The following is a 19,790-nucleotide window of genomic DNA, read 5'->3' as shown; positions in this document are numbered from 1 at the left end:
CCACGAACTATCTTCCTCCCTCCCTCCCATTGCATCCAACATCTGCCTTTTCTCTACCCTTCCCAGAAAATTGGCTGTGATATTCATTCATTCATTCATTCATTCATTCATTCATTCATTCATTCATTCATTCATTCATTCAATTTGTATGCTGCCCAACTCCCTAAGGACTCTGGGCGGCTTGCAACAAAGAGCATAACATCTAAAAAAAAGCAATTAAAAAGATAATTAAAAACCCATATTAAACCATACATATCTTTCGTGGCTGGTTCTAGATGATACCTCATTTGCTCAACAGCTGCAGGCCTGCCGGAAAAGCCAGGTCTTTACAGCTTTCCGGAAGGCCAGTAGGGTGGGGGCAGTACAGATCTCAGGAGGTAGCTGGTTCCAAAGAGCTGGAGCCACCACAGAGAAGGTCCTTTGTAATTTTTGTCATTGGACTGTTCTCCCTTGCCTAATGTTATTCCATTTCCTGACTTTAAATGGGCCTCTTACTCCTTCATTCTCTCTTTTTTAATTTAAATCTTTATTAAAGAGAAAATGGTTGATTGATTGATTGGATTTCTATGCCTCCCCTCTCCGAGGATTCGGGGTGGCTCACAACATATAATAAACAATATATAAAAAGACAACAAAGAAGTAGTTTGAAGATGAGGAACATGGGAACAAATACAATTATGTGGGTTATACGTTAAAACTAATAAATATTAAACATAATAAACATAATAAATATTTAGTGTCTTAGTTAAATAAAAAAGAAAGAAAGAAAGAAAAACACATTGAGAAGAAAAGTGAAAGAGAAAGAAAGGGGAAAAAAGAAAAGAGGAAAAAAACTATACATAGGTACATCAAAGCCATGCCAACCTCTCGGTTGACTCACACAGCCTTTATGGTCTTGTTACATTTCTAATGTTTACTAAAGTTTTAAATAGTAATGAGTTTATCTAATTTGAATTTCAAATTCTGAATCTGAAAGTCTATCCCAATGTTACAGGCTGTTAAATTACTCCTTCATCCTCACAATAAAAAAAACAACGTTCTTATCCACAGGATGGAGCACGAGCAGCCGTGAACCCGTGCTGGATGTTGAGTGACCCACTGTCTGTCATCAAAGATGGCCGCCTTGGGGTTGTTCCTCGTCTGGAGCCTGCTGTTACCTGCCTTACTCCTGGCTTTGTACCTCCCGGCTCTGGAGAACTCTACCTGGCACTTGAAGTCTGTCGCAAAGTCACTTCGGTTGGAAGTCCCCTCCAAAGAGCCCCCTCGGAGGGCCCTGCCAGTCATTCCCCGCTCGGATTCCTCCGGCCACGAGTTCTCTAGCGGAGACGGGGAGTTGAAGAATGAGAACAGGCAAGATGCCGGTCCAACTGGCCACTCTCGAGCTACAAAACCCAAGAGGAGGTCCAAGCTCCTTGCAAAGGGGGCACCAACTGGTTCTTCTGGACGGTTAGCTCCCCACTTGAACGAGGAGAGTCTCGTACAGGCAACCGAAGGCTTGCTTGGTGTTCAGGGAGAGGTTGAGGATACTGGCGGCATGATTTGGGAACAGAGCCCAAAACGGAGGAAGAAAAAGCTTCCTCTTCCTTCGTCGGGCCTATCGAAGAGAAACATGTCCACCACTGTGGTGGCCTCTCTTCCCACTCCACCGGGACTAGAGGCCTCAGAATCACTTCTCCCCCAGGAAGGATCCTTGCCCAGCCTCCACCAAGCAGGGTCCAAGCATGGCCTCCCAGGAACGACCTTAAGGCCCACAGTGTCCACCATTCCTTTGGCAACGTTCCCTGTTCTCAAATGGGAGGCAGTGGAAGATGGCGAACCTAAGACTGGTGCTTGGAAAGGATGGTTGGAAAACAATGTGCCGGAGCAGGAACTTCTGGGCCGGAATCTAACCACAGCCAAGTATTTGGCTTCATACAAGAGTAGACAGGTCTACAGTGGCCTCCTTGGGCAGGAAGAGCTTTCTACGTCTCCTCTGAGGCCTGTGGTTGGAGATGCCCGGAATCTCTCTGGGCAAGATGGGGATGGACCACCAGGGACTTCCCCTTCTCAGGAAGCAATAGTTACCCCACTGATTGGGAAGGGGCACAGGCAAAGCCCAGCAAGCGTCCACCCACCTGTTTCGGATGACCACTTCCCTGTCCCGTTCACCCCTTCGCTATCGGGGGTGACCTCCCAAGAACCAAATCCTCATGTAAGAAGCACACATTGGAATCTGATCATTGATACCACCCAGCAGCCGGGACGATGGGACACGGCTGGGATGGAAACCACCATCGTTCAGGGCAGCTCTGCTACCCCAGGTAGGTGAAAGATTCAACATTGGTTTATTATGTGTTTAAAGGAATCTTTGGCCATTGGAAATCCTCACCCAGTCCCCCACACCTATGTCCTATCCTAGGGACAGGAGGAGGATGGGGTGGAAGGGAGCAGGAGATGGCAACAACACTTAAGGGAAGACACACACATGTGGGAAGCAGGGGGTGACAAGGAAGCAAGAAAAGGTTGGGAAACCAGGAGAAAACCTGGTTAAAGGACTCTTGGAGGGCACAAATTAAATGAAATCAGGAATGGAATAGGAGTGAAATAGAATAGAATAGAATTCTTTATTGGCCAAGTGTGATTGGACACACAAGGAATTAGGTTTTGGTGCATATGCTCTCAGTGTACATAAAAAGACAAGATAAATTTGTCAAGAATCATAAGGTACAATACTTTCTTTTAAAAAAAATATTTTTATTTATATACACTAAAAACAGTACAAAAGAATAGAACAAAACAATAACAACACTAACAAAACAACAACAAAAACACATAACTTTTTAAAACATTACGTCACACCCTTATATCTTTTTACGGTTCTTTCTATCGACATATTAATTACTGTGGTTATTTATCATATATATTATTGTTTTGATTTTTTTTGCCATACGTAGTCATTTTTGAAATTATTAAGTTAATACAAATCATGTCTTCTATTAATTATTATTTAAAAAGTTATTAATTAAACAAAGTCAATATCATAACTTATAATTAATATAATTAATACACTCTAATTTTGTTTTTTCCTCTTAGTTCTAACCATTCATAAAATATGTTTCAAGTTTTATAGTGCAGTATTCCGAGTTTTCTTTGTCATTTAGTTTCGTAAGGTACAATACTTAATGATAGTCATCGGGTACAAATAAACAATCAAATACTAGGAAACAATATCAATAACAATCATAAGGCTACAAACAACCAAGTTATAGTCATACAGTCATAGTGGGAGGAGATGGGTGATAGGAACCATGAGAAGTCTAATAGCATTGCAGCTTTAGTGAATAGTTTGACAGTGGTGGGGGAATTATTTGTTTAGCAGAGTGATGGCATTCGAGAAAAAACTGTTCTTGTGTCTAGTTGTTTTGGTGTGCAGTGTTCTATGGCGTTCGTCTTGAGGATAGAAGTTGAAACAATTTGTGTCCATGATACAGGGAGTGCTCAACTTAACAACCATTATTTTAGCAATTGTTCAAAGTTACATTGGCAGTGAAAAGTCTCTTAAGAATTGGTCCTCACACAAGCATCGTAGAATCCTCATGGTCATGTGGTCAAAATTCAGACGCTTGGCAAGTAGCATGTAATTTACCATGGTTGCAGTATCCTGGGGATGGGTGTGTGGGTGTGTGTATCTTATGATTGCCATTTGCAACTTTACTCCCAACTAACATCTGACAAGTGAAGTCAGTGGGGGGAGCTGGATTCACTTCATTACTCTGTGATTCATGTAACAATTGCAGTGATTTGCTTAACAACCCTGGCCAAAAAACAACAACAATAATACAGTATTGGGCAAAATTCAAGTAACAACTGCCTTGGAAATTCTGGTCCCAGTTGTAGTTTGTAAATCCAGGACTACCTGTAATATAAAGGCATCTTTCACTTCCAAGCATCTGCATCCCAGCAACCAGATTATAACAATCAAAATCGGCAGAGAAGGGATTAACTAATTTATAAGATGCCGTCAGGAAGCTGGGTCCACCTTTCTTGACTAACAAATGGTATTAAAAAGCAAGAGCTGAGCTCACCAAAGCTTACGCCTTTTAATTAAGCTTGTTCCTGTCAGAAAAGTTGCTACAAGAATCGTCCTAACCTACAATTTAAATGTCTCTCTAATAAGCTTCTTTCCTGCTTGCAGAATGCTAAAGATAAGAAGGGACTATTTTTATAAAATAAACATTCTGGACCTTGTTAGCCCAGAGTACTGAATACTATCCAACTTTACTATCCGTTTGAATCCTCCTCCCTCCTTCTCTTCTTCCTCCTCCCCCCTTCCTCCTCTTCTTCCTCCCTCGTCTTCCTCCCTCGTCTTCCTCGTCTTCCTTCTCCTCCTGTTCCCCCTCCTCTTCCTCCTCCTCTTCTTCCTCCCTCCTTTTCCTCCTGTTCCCCCTCTTCCTCCTCCTCTTCTTCCTCCCTCCTCTTCTTCCTCTTCCTTCTCCTCCTCTTTCTCCTCCTCCTCTTTCTTCCTCCTCTTCCTCCTCCTCCTCTATTCAGCTCTTTATTCCTTGGTGATGTCTGGGCAGCATTTCCTGAAACATGATCACCCTTATTGTGATCGTAAGTTACAACCTTCAATAACGACACAGCCAGATGAGGCGCCTAAAAACAAAATCCTAGCCTGATTTCCACGTCTACCCATCAGTTTTACATCTTCTTATGTAAAACTGATGGGTAGATGTGGTTAATGCAGGAACCAAGGGTGGGTTCCACTTGCCTTTCCTACCGGTTCGTAATGCGATGAAAGTGTGCATTTTACGCACATGCGTGTGCCCGCTTCACTCTCACACAGGCCTATGTCATGTTGCGCCAAACACCCAGAAATGTTTGGCAAGCTGTGGTGACCGGACAACCATGGACCACAGGTCATCGCTGCTGGTTCTAAAGAACTGATCCAACCCACCACGGCAGGGAACCCCCTTTGTAGGCCAGAAAAAAAGGCTGGAAAAATGTATTCAGCAGTAGCCAGGGTTGAAATTTAGAAAAGAAAATGGAGCTCACAGAAGTGAGGAGGGCTCGGTTGGTTGGTTGACATCCAAACAAGACCCATTTTTCTTTGTTATTGAAGGTTACATCTATTTCAAGTGTCATTCTTTGTTATTTGGTTTACAGTAGTTCTCAACCTTTCTAATGCCGCGACCTCTTAACACAGCTCCTCATGTTGTGGCGACCCCCAACCATAAGTCTACCACCAATTCTCCCAACAGAGCTTTAAGCTGATTGGCAGGAAGGTCAGAGGGACACCCCCACTGTAAACGCCTGCTTGGTCGGATTGTAGAAATATGTTCCCAAGGAGCCAGTATAGAAGCTTTAGTTCCTAACACCATGGGAGATTTGTCTTTTCCCATGGTCTTAGGCGACCACTGTGAAACGGTCATTCGACCTCCAAAGGGGTCCTGACCCCCAGGTTGAGAACCAGTCGTTTAGTATGAGAAGAAGAAGAAAACCAACACCAACTGGTGTGATGGTTGTGAATATTGAATGTGTCTGGAAGGGAGGGGCGTGTACAGTGAAGTTGCATTCAACTTGACCTCGCATACAATATGTGCACAGCTGGCAGGCTGGCATATGATTAAGCGACTTCTTTCATTAGAATGCCAACATATTTGGTTGCGATGAAAGAAACATGGGATGGGCAGGCAGATGGGAATAATAGGAAGAGCTGGTAGGAATATTCCAGGGTGGGGTGGGTTTTCGAGCTGATGATAGATTTACAGGAGGGAGGGGGGTGATCTGTAAACCTGTATAAAGTAGCTTAATTCGATGGTTAACCTGATCATGGGTTGTATTTGTTATTATAAAGCAGTTAGTTGATCTTGAGAAGCCTAAATAGGATAAGCTGCTTTGTATTAGGTTAGGAAGTTTAAAAAAAATAGAACAACTCCAAATCTTGCCTTTGATGTGATGTTTCCAAGAGCTGCTAGAAGAATTTCCTTCATCCTCTTCCTCTGTTTTAAATGACCCTCCTTGAGAACAGAATTTCTGAAAGGAACTAAGGTAGAACAAGGAAGATCAAAGTGGAGAGATCTCCTTTGTAGCATGTTGTGAGTGGTCCACGTCCGGCTCAGCTGATCATGGATTTCGAGGACCAAGAGACGGATGAGTAGGCCAATATTCTTGCCATCTGAGTCCGAGAATGAGAATAAAGAGGAGCTAGGAATGGAGGAACCATCAGAGACTGTAGCACCCCCAGTTACAGTATTAGAGTGAGTCAGAGGGCGATGGGGAATTAGAGGAGGAGGGCCCCCCTGCTAGATGCAAGGGTCAGAAGAACGTGGTCTAGACATGAATATCTGAAAATAAGGGGTTCTTGGCGGGACCCAGGGGAAGAGCCTTCTCTGTGGCGGCCCCAGCCCTCTAGAACCAACTCCCCCCAGAGATTAGAATTGCCCCCAGCCTCCTTGCCTTTCATAAGCTGCTTAAAACCCACCTCTGCCGCCAGGAACAGGGGAATTGAGATACTCTTTCTCCCTAGGCCTTTACAATTTTATGCATGGTATATCTGTATGTATGTTTGGTTTTTATAATAATGGGTTTTTAACTGTTTTTAGTATTGGATTATTATTACATGCTGTTTTATTACTGTTGTTAGCCGCCCCGAGTCTGTGGAGGGGGCGGCATACAAATCCAATAAATAAATAAATAAATAAAATAAAGTCCTTCTTAGCCAAGACAACATGGCAGTTCCAACCTTTGAGATGATCGATTTTTGGTTCCACTCAAGGCCTTTTCCTTTTTTTCAGGGACTACAGAAATGCTGGATATTGCAGAACCCCAGCGAGTCAGGGGAGCTGTGAATGCCAAAGTTTCTCAGACAAATTTTGGCTCCTCTACCCCTGGACAGAGCCCCTCTAAATTGCTGGATGATGCAAGAATCAAGCATTCACGTGAGTAAGAATCCGGTGAGATTTTTCTAAGATGGAGAGACCCTTACTAGATAATAGAATAAAACAGAACCGAATAGAATTCTTTATTGGCCAAGTGTGATTGGACACACAAGGAATTTGTCTCTGGTGCCTTTTTTTAAAAAAAATAAATTTTTATTGATTTTTAAAAGTTTACATAAAACAAACATATAACAGTGCACAGTGCATGTGCCCATCACCTAACAACAACACACACACCATCACCCCCACCACCCATACAAGAGGATTCAAAAAATTTTAATTGTTTATCTATTATTCCTTGGCTCTATCTTGATCAAGTATTACTAAAAGAGTGATTGTAATTTATTTTTCATATTTACATCACAGATTCTACTTAACATATAGTCTTTTACCTTGTTCCATCGCACCATCAGCTTCTCCAATTTATCTCTGGTGCCTGTGCTCTCAGTGTACATAAAAGAAAATATACATTTGTCAAGAATCATGAGGTACAACACTTAATGATGGTCACAGGATACAAATAAGCAATCAGGAAACAATTTTAATATAAATCATAAGGATAAAAGCAACAAGTTACAGTCATACAGTCATAAGTGAGAGGAGATGGGTGATAGGAACAATGAGAATACTAATAGTAATAGTAATGCAGCCTTAGTGTATAGTTTGGCAGTATTGAGTCTTCGGAGAGGGGCGGCATACAAATCTAATAAATAATAATAATAAATAATAATAATAATATTTGTTTAACAGAGTGATGACATTCGGGAAAAAAACTATTCTGGTGTCTAGTTGTCTTGGTGTGTGCTGCTCTATAGATCTAGATCAGACCAAAGTCTGCCTAGCTCAGCATCTTGTTCCCCTTGTTCAGTCAATCCCATGGAATTAGAGATCAGCTATAATTGCATTGCATTGCATTGAATTCTTGTTAACAGCCAATGTTCATTTTAAGATGTGAGAGAACCACAGTTGAATACCAGAGAAGGACTTGAGAACTGGGTTCACTTCTGCATTCAGTTGTGATTTTCACTGGGGGTCTTTGTCACTCACTGACACTGTTTCTTAATCCAATGCATTTAAAAAGCCTGTCATAAGAACATAAGAAGAGCCATGCTGAATCAGGCCAAAGCCCATTCTGTGTCACACAGTGGCCCACCAATTGTCCATGGGGATCTTGAGCAGAAAGAGAAGCCAAGACCCTCCCTTCCCCTTGACCCCCAACAAGTGGTACACAAGGGAATCCTGCCTGCCTCAACCAACATAGAGGCAGCACTTGGACATCCGAAATGAGTGAAAAGAAACAACCTTATATCAATTAATCAGAACGGAGCTGGAAGGGACCTTGGGGGTCTTCTAGTCCAGCCCCCTGGTCAAGCAGGAGACCCTACACCACTTCAGACATGTGGCTGTCCAGTCTCTTCTTTAAAACCTCCAGTGATGAAGCACCCAGAACATCTGAAGGCAAGCTGTTCTACTGGTTAATTGTCCTCACTGTTAGGAAGTTTCTCCTTAATTCCAGGTTGCTTCTTTCTTTGATTAGTTTCCATCCATTGTTTCTTGTCCTGCCCTCTGGTGCTTTGGGAAATAACTTGACCCCCTCTTCTTAGTGGCAACCCCTGAGATATTGGAAACTGCTATCATGTCCCCCCAAGTCAGTTCTGGTCACCACACTTCAAAGGAGACATAGAAACTCTGGAGAAGGTGCAGAAAAGAGCAACCAAAATGATTAGGGGACTAGAAACCAGGACTTATGAAGAGAGATTGCTGAAACTGGGCATGGATAGCCTAGAGAAAAGGAGGACCAGGGGAGACATGATAGCAATCTACAGGTACTTGAGGGGTTGCCACAGAGAGGAGGGGGTCACCCTGTTTTCCAGGGCACCAGAGGGCCAGACGAGGAACAACAGTTGGAAGCTGACCAAGGAGAGATTCAACCTAGAAATAAGGAAGAACTTCCTGACAGTCAGAGAGATCAACCAGGGGAACGGCCTGCCACCAGAGGTTGCGAACTCCCCAATTTTGGACATTTTCAAGAGGATATTGGACTGTCATTTGGCTGGGGTGCTGTAGGATTTCCTGCTGAAGCAGGGGTTGGACTTGATGACCTGCAAGGTCCCTTTCAACTCTAATAAATAAATAAAAGTCCTTCTTTTCTCTAGACTAGTGAAACCTAAATCCTGCAACTGTTCATATGGTTTTGTCTCCAGTCCTTTAACCACCTCAATTGCTCTTCTTTGCACTTTTTCCAAAGTCTCAACATCTTTTTTGTAATGCGTTGACCAAAACCAGATGCAGTATTTCAGGTCTGGCCTTACTAAAGCTTTATAACTAGAATTACTAAAATTACTATATAATATTATAATACATAATATACAGGAAGAGATAAAAATAGTAAGAGCTGATTTTTTAAAAAATCAATATTAAATACAAATTCCAGATTGGGAACCTGTATGTCTTTTTTCTTGGAAGTACAGTATAGGAGATAAACCATACCAAGCACTAGTTTTATTCTCAATTATTTCTTCCTTCTCTGTGCTCTCCAGAATTTGCATCTATGGTCTTCTGCCACTCTTACATTTTGGATTAGAAACTAAGAGCGGTGTCATGGCTTTCCCTATGCTGTAAAGTGCCTTTTACCCTGCCAATGCCCTATGAATAATCCATTTTAATAATAGTGTGGGAATGCTATTGAAGGAGCTGAATCGCATTATCGCTGGAGCAGAGTTCCAAAGCAATTGTTAAGCTTGCTGTGGTGAGAAAAAGCTGAATTGACTGATATTTTGATGTTGACGGTGATGAATGCTGCATGAGTTATTCCGCGGCTGCAAAAACAGGAGGAGAGCTTTGGAGTTGGAGAGATACTGTGTTGTGCATCTGAATGGCTACAGGCCTCGGGCGAACCCTTCCATTTTCCCCTCAGTGAGACACTCCGATTTCTGAGGGGATGGTTGAATTCGTATCCCGCTGCTGATGGAGTTCAGAAAACCAAGATTTGATTTGTAGTGACTTTGTATGCAGAGCATCTGGTATATTGTGGCTGGCAGGGCTTGATTCCAGGCAGGCACATCAAAGCAACCTCTCACTTCTTTCTTTCTTTCTTTCTTTCTTTCTTTCTCTTTCTTTCTTTCTCTTTCTTTCTATCTATCTTTTTCTTTCTTTCTTTCTTTCTATCTTTCTCTTTCTTTCTCTCTTTTTCTTTCTTTCCTTTCTTTCTTTCTTTCATCCATCCATCCATCCATTTATCAAACAATTATAGGGTGATAATTTGTACATATCAACTTCTGGGCTGTTTCTGGTCGCCCCGTGAAGCTAAAACTGGGCACAAATCAGAACAGAGTTCAGATTTGGTGCATTAAGTACCACATTTATTCTACACTAAATCAAATTCACATGATTTGGGTGGTATATGAAATCATTGTTAATCCCCGATTTCTCTGTTTGAAAGGGTATCTGATAGGAGACAATTTATTTTTTTAATAAATGTGTCGCTATTGCCACCCTACTGTTGGCAGAGTGAGGGGAGGAGGAGTATGGGTTTTTATGTTGTGGAGTTTTATGTTGCGGATTTTAAGGTTATAGCCATGGAGGGTTCTCCTTTGTGGTTTATATAGGCAATTTATTTAATAAATAATGTAAATAAATACTGTAAACAAACAATGCTTTTCCTATAAAGAACTATGGGAATTAGAGAGGAAAATACTAAACTAGGTAACCTAGTGTTAGGTCTGCATCCACAGCTTCTCTCCATAATCCATTGTGTATTCAAACTCTGCCTCCTAGACATTACAAAGCTGATTCAGCAACTCTTCTGGCATCTTTGAGATACTATTTTTATGCATTGTATGGGAGGATCCTTGCAATAGACCAGTTCCTCCATTGCTGATTCAGGGCCGATTATTCACAACTAAATTGTGAATCCAATTTTTTACAATTTGGAATAATATGAATTTTCCAGTCATTGTTTTAGCTAACCCTGTAGCCCCATGCTTGATACAGCCATAATTTCTGATAAAAAGATTCCAAAGCTTTGGGATATTATTCAGCAACACATTAACATATTTAACACTTAAGGATTTCCTCACTAATCTACTTATATGCATTAAAACATTATTCTAAAAACTTGCCAGTTGATGATTCAACCATATTATATGTGTCAATTGAATCTTCCTGTGTTTGCACCTTCAACAAAAACTAGAACAATCTTAAACTTCCTAGTGCCTTCCAAATGTGCTTTGGTTTCAGTTACTAGCCATCCTGAGAACTGAAGTAAGATGTATATGCCTGGAAGACACAAGCTTGCAAGTTTGATCATATTAATGTTTGTATTCTACGTATATTACACCATGAAATTCAAAATCCTTCCTTCCGTCCTTCCTTCCTTCCTTCCATCCATCCATCCTTCCTTCTTCCCTCCCTCCCTCCCTCCCTCCCTCCTTCCTTCCTTCCTTCTATCCTTCCTTCTATCCTTCCTTCTTCCTTCCATCCTTCCTTCTTCCCCCCCTCCTTCCCTCCTTCCCTCCCTCCCTCCCTCCCTCCTTCCTTCCTTCCTTCCTTCCTTCTGGTTTCTGTGTTGCTCAAAGTATCAAAAGCTTTGAGCAGCTTATAGCCAGCAATACAAAAGATTAAATCAATAACCAATAAAAATCCACTATCATACACAATGATACACTTCCTTTCCTGAGATTCCATCTGTCCAAGCATTCTGGTAGACCCACAGAGAAGGGGTGGACTGGTAACATTAGGGGGCAATCTCTAACACAGTGGGGAGAAGATTACTGACGGGTTCCCATCGTTTGAAATTTTAACAGGCTTTCTCTCCTCATCTGGGTGGGCAAATTCAAAACGGAGAAGATAATCTTGAAGATACTTTATATACCTTGGTGTTCATGGAAAACCCCAAGATATATATTGCACCTAATTTTAGGACCAGAGCCAGTTTGGTTTTAGTGGTTAAGGCATAAACTAGAAACCAGGAGACCAATCCCATCTTGAACCAGGTGAGTGAATTTGGTGAATCACTTTTTCTAGCAATGGTTAAACCACTTGTGGAAACTCTTGCCAAGAAAAGTGCTGGGACTTGTCCAGGCAGTCCTCCAAGAATCGGACACGACTGAACAGGAGAAAAAGAAAATTAAGCTCAAACAGATGGAATAAGCCTCCCCCCCCTCCAGAAAAATAAGGTGTAATTGTTAAGGCTGGAAGGAAATCTGAGCTCCAGAGAAGAGTGGAAAACAATTACAGATTGCTAGAAGCTGACGGGATAAATTGGCTTTGGCATTTAGATTTGAGAAAACCCGTGTTTTATAACTAGAATCAGAAATTCCTATAAACCTTATGCCCTTGTAATATGTTTACTTAATGTCATTCCATACCACACACCTCATTTCAAGATATTAACGAGTAAACTAATAATTAATATTATAACTTTCCTATTAATAAATTAATAAGAAAGTGAACACAAGAACAAGGGGACACAATCTGAAGTTAGTTGGGGGAAAGATGAAAAGCAACATGAGAAAATATTATTTTACTGAAAGAGTAGTAGATCCTTGGAACAAACTTCCAGCAGACGTGGTTGGTAAATCCACAGTAACTGAATTTAAACATGCTTGGGATAAACATATCCATTGTAAGATAAAATACAGGAAATAGTATAAGGGCAGACTAGATGGACCATGAGGTCTTTTTCTGCCGTCAGTCTTCTATGTTTCTATGTTTCTCTGTTTCTAAACCAGTGACTATCAATATGTTGAATAGTAATAGCAATGGCACTTATATAATAATAATAATTATTATTTATTAGATTTGTATGCCGCCCCTCTCCGCAGACTCAGAGCGGCTCACAACAATAATAATGCTTCACAATGCCTTACAGCCCTCTCTAATGTATATTTTCTTCAATGTACACTGAGAGCATATGCACAAAAGACAAATTCCTTGTGTGCCCAATCACACTTGGCCAATAAAGAATTCTATTGTATTCTGTGCTGTGCGGTTAACAGAGTCAGCATACATTGCCCCTAGCCATCTATGTCCTTATTTTACCGATCTCAGGAGGATGGAACGCTGAGTCAACCTTGAGCCTGGTGAGATTTGAACTGCCAAATTGCAGTCAGCTGGCAGTCAGCAGAGGTAGCCTGCAGTACTGCAATCTAACCACTGCGCCATAACAGTTCAATGTGTACAGTCATTTTTTATTCTTTATTCTTTTCTTTAGAAAGTTTGGATTTTAAAAAACTCTTTTCTTTCATGTGGTCTTTTTTCTCCATTTTCACACAATACAATTTAATTGCATGGATTGTTTTTCGTGCCTTTAGGTGTTTTCTCAATTTTCTTGTGATTTCTATTTTGAAAACTAATAGGTTTTACTTTTCAAAAATAGAAATCACAAGAAAATTGGGAAAACATCTAAATATGTATTTAGGTTAATACGTATTTTAAAAGCTTATTCTGAATCTACAGTACCACTTTCATAATTAATAGTTTATTTATTTATTACTTTATTTATTACTTTAATTATTAATAGATACAATATATGACAAATCTATAGATGTGTGGTGTATCAGTGAAACAAAAGCCAAAACGATTACTAGCCAAGTCAATTCAAATAGAAATCAAATTAAAACAGCTACCTTAAAGCACATAGATCAGTGTTTCCCAACCTTGGCAACTTGAAGATATTTGGACTTCAACTCCCAGAATTCCCCAGCCAGCAAATGCTGGCTGGGGAATTGTGGGAGTTGAAGTCCAAATATCTTCAAGTTGCCAAGGTTGGGAAACACTGACATAGATTATAATTACATAATTTACTGTAGTACAAAATAGACAATCACGTTTTAGGTCCTAGTACGATGTGCAAATCCATCCTCTCTGGTTATATGGTCCAGTGAACGTTATGAGCTGAGGAATTTGGATTAATTAACTCAGTTGTAGTTTAATTAATGAGCTTGGATAAATGTCTCCTATGAACCAAGCCAACCTGCCTATAAACCACGCCTGCTTAAAAAATTGCCAAAGATAATGCTGAGATGTTCAAGGGAATGGCAGCTCTTTCAGAAAGTCCATCCAAGAAGCATCAATCATTATTGTTAAGTTATACTCCAGGTTTTTAGTTAATCAGGGTAATTAGGGTCCAGCAATTCTGCCATTAAGAGCCATAGTTATAAAGCGAGGTGTCACATGACCACACCAACTTGTCAATTCTAGTTCCAGGTTACTAATGGTCATTTAGCATGATATTCCACGATCACCATTTTCTATAAGTTCTGCTTGTCAAAAGCTGCTGGACACTTACGGTTGCAAAGGGCGATCACATGATCTGTGTCTGTCGTAATTGTAAGCCAGTTGCCAGGGATCTGAATTCCACTCCTGTGACTATGGGAACACTGCAACGGCTGCAAATACAAGAACTGGTTCTAAATCCCCTGGTTCAGCACCATTGTAGCTTTTTAAGGGCCACTGAATCAATGGTTTTTCCCTGTAAGAGAATCATCTGCAGTTTAAAATTCTCTCTTTACTCCCTTACTTTTACTCTCCCGAAAACTAGGACGGAACTCTTGTGAGGCACTTTCTCCACCCCCATCCCTCCTTTGGACTCACATTTAGTTCATCTCAGTGTTATCTCGGCCATGGCTCTCCAAACTTGGCAATTTAAATTGGTGGAGTTCAACTCCCAGAATTCCCCAACCAGCCATTTTGGGAGACCCCAGATCTAGGCTGTATTATAAAGTGTGAAAAAGATGAAGAATCGGGACAATCAAAAGATATGATATATTGTAAATAGATATTGTGAACTGCAAAGTATGAAATTTGGATGTAGATTTGCGAAAAAAAATGTTATGATGTTTAAAGATAAAAAATAATTTTAAAATAAATTAAAAGAAAAAAAAAGAATGACAAAGAATCAGGAAATTGTGCTGTACTGCAAGCGCGGTGCATTCTAAGTCTTGATCATCCTTTCGCCTCTTTCTTACTTTCAGATCCAGCTTGGAAGCACCCTTCTGGGCAAAGTAGCACCGTGGTCTCCACTACATCTGCTCGTCTTCCAGCTACCCCTCGCCGTGGGTTAATCCAAGTCACCACGCAAAGAGTTGTGCAGCATCCTCAGTTGCCCAAGCCGGATCCAAGCCTGCCTGCTATGCTCCCTGCTTCCAGTCCACCTTGCCCTCGTCTTGGAAGCACCTGCCACCAGCTCTTGCCCAACAAGACCTTTCTGCGCTGGGGGGAACTTGAGCAGACGCTGAGTTTTGCCTGGGCCCTGCATGTCTACGGCGCTGGAGTGCTTTTTCTGCTGCTAAGCCTGTTGAGCTTGGCATGCCTGGGGGTGTCCCTTTTTTTGCACAGGTCGCAGCTCCCCTATGTCCTGGCCGCCAGTGGTCTGCTCCTGGTGTTTGGGGTACTGCGTGCTACGTTCTTCCTGGCCGACCCATATGGCTCTCTGGGCCGGCTGCCTGCCCGTGCTATGCGACTGCTGTACACTGCCCCTTTCCCTCTGCTGCTGAGCACCTTCACGGTACTTCTGCTGTGCCTGGTTCATCAGGCTCGGATGCAGATCTTGCCCCCAAGATGGCAGAGCTTGCCATTTTGGGCTGCGGTGAGCTCCCTACACAGCATCGTTCTCTTGGGGGCTGACTTGTTGTCCCCTCCAATGCACTCGGCTGTGTCGGTGGGACTCCACACCCTTTCCTGTACTGCCGGTCTCTGCCTCCTGCCAGCCACCGTGTTCGTGTACTGGCTGCTGCGGCACAACCAGGGAACGGAGGGCACTCTGGAGCCAAGCATATGGCGGGAAGCCTGGGTGTTGTTGGCAAGCAGTGGGTTGGTCCTGCCGTGCTGTGTCCTGCAGTTCTATGGGGTACTGTGGCTCTCGGGAGCATTGGGACAGCCAGATGTTTTCACCTGGGGCTGGTGGTTTGTGCAGTTCTGGTTCCGGATTGGCGAACTGGCCCTCTCCTTTATCCTGGTCTCGCTAGCTTGGCAGGCACTTTGCCAGCACCACGACACCACCAAGCATTCTTGCTGGGCCAAGCTCCTGAGCTACTTCTGCGCCTACCGCAAGGCTGAGGTGCCGGAGTACCCCAACAATTGCTACGACTGGCCTGGCGGGGTCCTGGAGAAGATACCCAGTCACAACCTCAATAATAACTTGATCCGGAACTCCTCCGCCGGTGGGCTACTCTGGGCTCTCAAGGACAACAACGATCTGCGATCAGGACCTGGCCACGGTGCTAGCCCCTCTCCGAGGCACAGGGGCTACAGCCCCAAGTGCCCCAACGTGGCTGCGGCAGCAGCGATGGGCCGCTCTTACACCAGCATCTGTTTCGAGCGGGAGTCAGTCCTCTCGTTGGCAGACCTGGAGTTTCGCCCGCCCTCGCCCATCAACCTGAGCCGCAGCATCGATGAAGCGCTCTTCCGCGAGCACTTGGTACGCGATTCCATCTTCCTCCGCTCTAGCCTGCGTTTCCCGGCACGTCAGGACTCCTGTGCTTCTCTGCGTGGCGACTGCTCCACACTGTCCCATGCAGCCCAGCCCCTGCTTGCCCAACCCCGTCGGAGCAGTGATCCTGATTGCCTGTACAGCTTAGCGCGGACCACCTCAGTGGGAGATCTCATCAGCCGAGACCAGGCCAGCGAGCCCGCCACGGACACATCACTGGGCAGCTTCTCGCGTACCTCCTTCTCCCGGGCGTCCCTGAAAATCAGCTGGAACCCCTGGCGCCATGAGGTGTCCTCTCCTGAAAGCCTGCCCTCAGAGGAGCTACCCAATCAACATCTCCAGGCACAGGCAGAGGATCTTCCACTGGCGCCACCCAGCAGCGCGCCAAACTCCGAACGTGAGGCCCGCAAGAGCTTTCTGGCACTCAGCAAACAAGTGGATTCCCGTAGCCTCTCAAGTGACACTATTGAATTGTAAGAGGGGACGAGAGCTAAAAGCCTGTCCGCTATCAGGAATCCGAGAAGCCTGGTGGGGTATGGGGTCCCCTGCAATTCCAGTTCCTTTTTTTTAAAGCCGCAGGGCTTTTTGCAGCCCCAACCATTCGTGAAATGGACCCACAGAGGGTGCCAAGCTTCCCTTGTAGTGCCCACCATGTAATAATGAGTAAAAGCACACCCTATGCTTGCCGGCTTCCCTGTTTTAAGCGCTGTACTCTAGCAACAGGCAAATCCCTGGAAATTTGGCAGAATGAATGGCAAAGGGAAACAGTTTGTTTCTGGCATTGATGCCCAAGAGAGGTGCCCTTGGAGGGAAGGCAGAGTGGGGCAAGGAAGCATTCAGCAAAGGGGATGGGGGATGGGCCCAAGGGAGCTTTGCATGCTGAACATCTCCCCCGCATAAAGGCACTATTGGCATAAACCAGCCATCCTCAACCTCATCAACCTTTAAGCTACAGGTCGTCCTTGACTTACAACAGTTCATTCAGTAGCCAAAGTTACAGTGGCACTGAAAAAAAAAGTGAGTTATGACCATTTTTCGCACCACTGAAAAGCCAAGTCCACGTGGAAGCCAGATTCACTTAACGACCGTGTTCCTATCTTAGTGACTGCAGCGATTCAATTTAATCACTGCGGGAGGTCAAGAAAGGTCGTAAAAATGGGGCAAAACTCACTGAAGAAACGTCTTGCTTAATGAACAGCCATTTTTGTTGACTCAAGGTCGACTCAGCCGTCCATTCTTCCGAGGTGGGTAAAATGAGGACCCAGATTGTTGGGGGCAATAGGCTAATTCTGTAAACAGCTTAGAGAAGGCTGTAAAAGCACTATGAAGCGGTATATAAATCTAAGTGCTATTTTGGGTTTGATTGTGGTTGTAAGTCGAGGACTATCTGCATTGGCATGCTAGCTGGAGTATTCCGGGAGTTTTGAAGTCTGTGCGTAGAAGATGGTGATTACATTACACAGTAGCACGTCTAGGAGGGAATTTGACCCAAGTCCTCGTGGTGCCAATGAAGAGGTGATAATCCTGAGCTCATTTGGCAACAATCAAATAAGGAGATGTCATCAGGTGGAGCTCTATAAACATGCAAATTGTCTTGGGAATCCTTGAATTTGCTGAGGTTTCTGTTTAAGTTATTTGTAGTTCAGAAGGCGGTGATGAATTCCGCCACGTCACCTTTTTTTGTTTGGAAAGCTCCTTTGTAAGTCTTTGTAATGACTGGGAGAGAAAATGTGAACTGCAGATAATCTCTCCTTGGCTACCAAAATAGGTGCAACTTTTCCCCATTTGCAGATACAAACGTCTAGATCTGTGAGGGTGAACCTATCCCCCAACGGGCCAACCGGAAGTTCAGGAAAGTGCGCTTCCAGTTTATAACAACAACAGAGTTGGAAGGGACTTTGGAGGTCTTCTAGTCCAACCCCCTGCTTGGACAGGAGACCCTACACTACTTCAGACAAATAGTTATCCAACATCCTTAAAACTTCCAGTGTTGGGGCATTCACAACTTCTGGAGGCAAGCCGTTCCATGGATTAATTGTTCTGTCAGGCAATTTCTCCTTAGTTCTAAGTTTTGCCGTTGTGCAGTTTTATGCACTCCGGTCCGGAGGGTTCAGGGAAGCATCCTGAAGCTCCAGAGTGTGAAAAACAGCACAATTGGCAAACTGGAAGTGCATTTCCCCAAACGTCCAGCTTATCTGTTGGGAAATATTTTTTGCCTGTGGAGCTTCAGAAAGGCCTGTGCGCATGAGTGGAGGGGAGGGGTGTGGACATGCACGCATGCTAGCACACCCACACATACACCCCTTTCGGCACGCGAACCAAAAAAGGTTCCTCCTCACTGGTTTAGATGCATTTTCAAATGCTACAGGGTCGAACTTTTGATCTTGATCTTTTTTTAAAGAAGAGGTTTTCAGAGCCTCTTCTGGCAGGCTCTGTCTGTGGATCTTTTAATCGGTCTGTGCATCTTTTAATTGGTTCTAACAGAAAGTCCTTGATTTACAACCATGTGGCTGTTTGAAGCTAAATGGCACTGAAAAAAAGTGACATGTGGCCATTTTTTCACACTTAACAATTATTGCAGCATCACATAATCAAAATTCAGATGCTTGATGACTGGCCTGTATTTATGATGGTTGCAGTGTCCCGGTTCATGGGACCACCTTTTGTGACCTTCTGACAAGCAGAAGCCAGATTCTCCTAATATCTAATATTTAATAACAACTGCAGTGATTCATTTATCGCTGAACAGCTGTGGGTAAGAAAGGTCATAAGATGTAGCAAAACTCACTTAGCAACTATTCTGCTTAAGCAATGAAAAATTTGGGCTCAATTGTTATCGTAAGTCGAGGACTTACCTGTATTCCATTGTTTCTTTTTTCTTTTTAATCCAAATCCAAAACTTGCCTGAAATTCAAACCTGGATGTGGTAGGGAATGGAGGAGAACAAGAGTTGTACGCTGGAGTGGAAACTGTAGAGATAATGTTTCTCCTAATAGCACAATGTGTATTTGCCCAGTTATTATCTTATCGGTTGCTGCAGTGGCAGAAGAGAAGACAGTTCAGGCTTTCCAGATCTGAAGTTGAACAGAGGCTGCTGTGAATGTCATGTGGTCTATTTGTGCCAAAAGAAAATAAAATAAAAAAAACTTTTGCTGGAGGATCCTTTGTCTTGACGTCTGCTTTTTATGTCCATTTTAAATGCCTGAAGTTTACGTCCTCTCCTTCATGGTAATGCAGAGTGAAGGTAAATATTGTATTTCTCTGAAAACACGACCCACCCCAATATGCCCAGCGGATGAAAACAGCCTCCCTCTGCCCTCCAGAAGGCCAAAAATCAGCTGGCCAGTGCACACAAGCATGCTGGAGTTGACATAGGGAAAAGCCCCACGTGTCCTCTAATATGGATCCACATGCAACTTGTGGCACTAGTACCATAG

At 43.2% G+C, this 19,790-nt stretch overlaps 1 protein-coding gene across 1 annotated transcript; it reads left to right on the top strand.

The window, feature by feature from the left end:
- Nucleotides 1–1,114: 1,114 nt before the first annotated feature.
- Nucleotides 1,115–19,502, top strand: PRRT3 (proline rich transmembrane protein 3). The gene is made up of 3 exons (XM_070730688.1): nt 1,115–2,300; nt 6,777–6,920; nt 14,897–19,502. The coding sequence occupies exons 1-3, from the start codon at nt 1,115–1,117 to the stop codon at nt 16,828–16,830; spliced, it is 3,264 nt and encodes a 1,087-aa protein (XP_070586789.1). The 3' UTR covers nt 16,831–19,502.
- The last annotated feature ends 288 nt before the right edge of the window (nt 19,503–19,790 follow it).

The sequence above is a fragment of the Erythrolamprus reginae genome, unplaced genomic scaffold, assembly GCF_031021105.1.
Source record: "Erythrolamprus reginae isolate rEryReg1 unplaced genomic scaffold, rEryReg1.hap1 H_27, whole genome shotgun sequence".
Taxonomy (NCBI): domain Eukaryota; kingdom Metazoa; phylum Chordata; class Lepidosauria; order Squamata; family Dipsadidae; genus Erythrolamprus; species Erythrolamprus reginae.
The sequence above is the reverse complement of the archived record's forward strand: the minus strand, read 5'-3'. Positions and strand labels throughout refer to the sequence as shown.

What these genes read in the sequence shown, in the direction of transcription:
- PRRT3 (XM_070730688.1), top strand. Translation starts at nt 1,115, where the DNA reads ATGGCCGCCTTGGGGTTGTTCCTCGTCTGGAGCCTGCTGTTACCTGCC. An exon ending in GGGCAGCTCTGCTACCCCAG is followed by an intron (nt 2,301 to 6,776) that starts GTAGGTGAAAGA and finishes CCTTTTTTTCAG; the next exon opens with GGACTACAGAAATGCTGGAT. An exon ending in TGCAAGAATCAAGCATTCAC is followed by an intron (nt 6,921 to 14,896) that starts GTGAGTAAGAAT and finishes TCTTACTTTCAG; the next exon opens with ATCCAGCTTGGAAGCACCCT.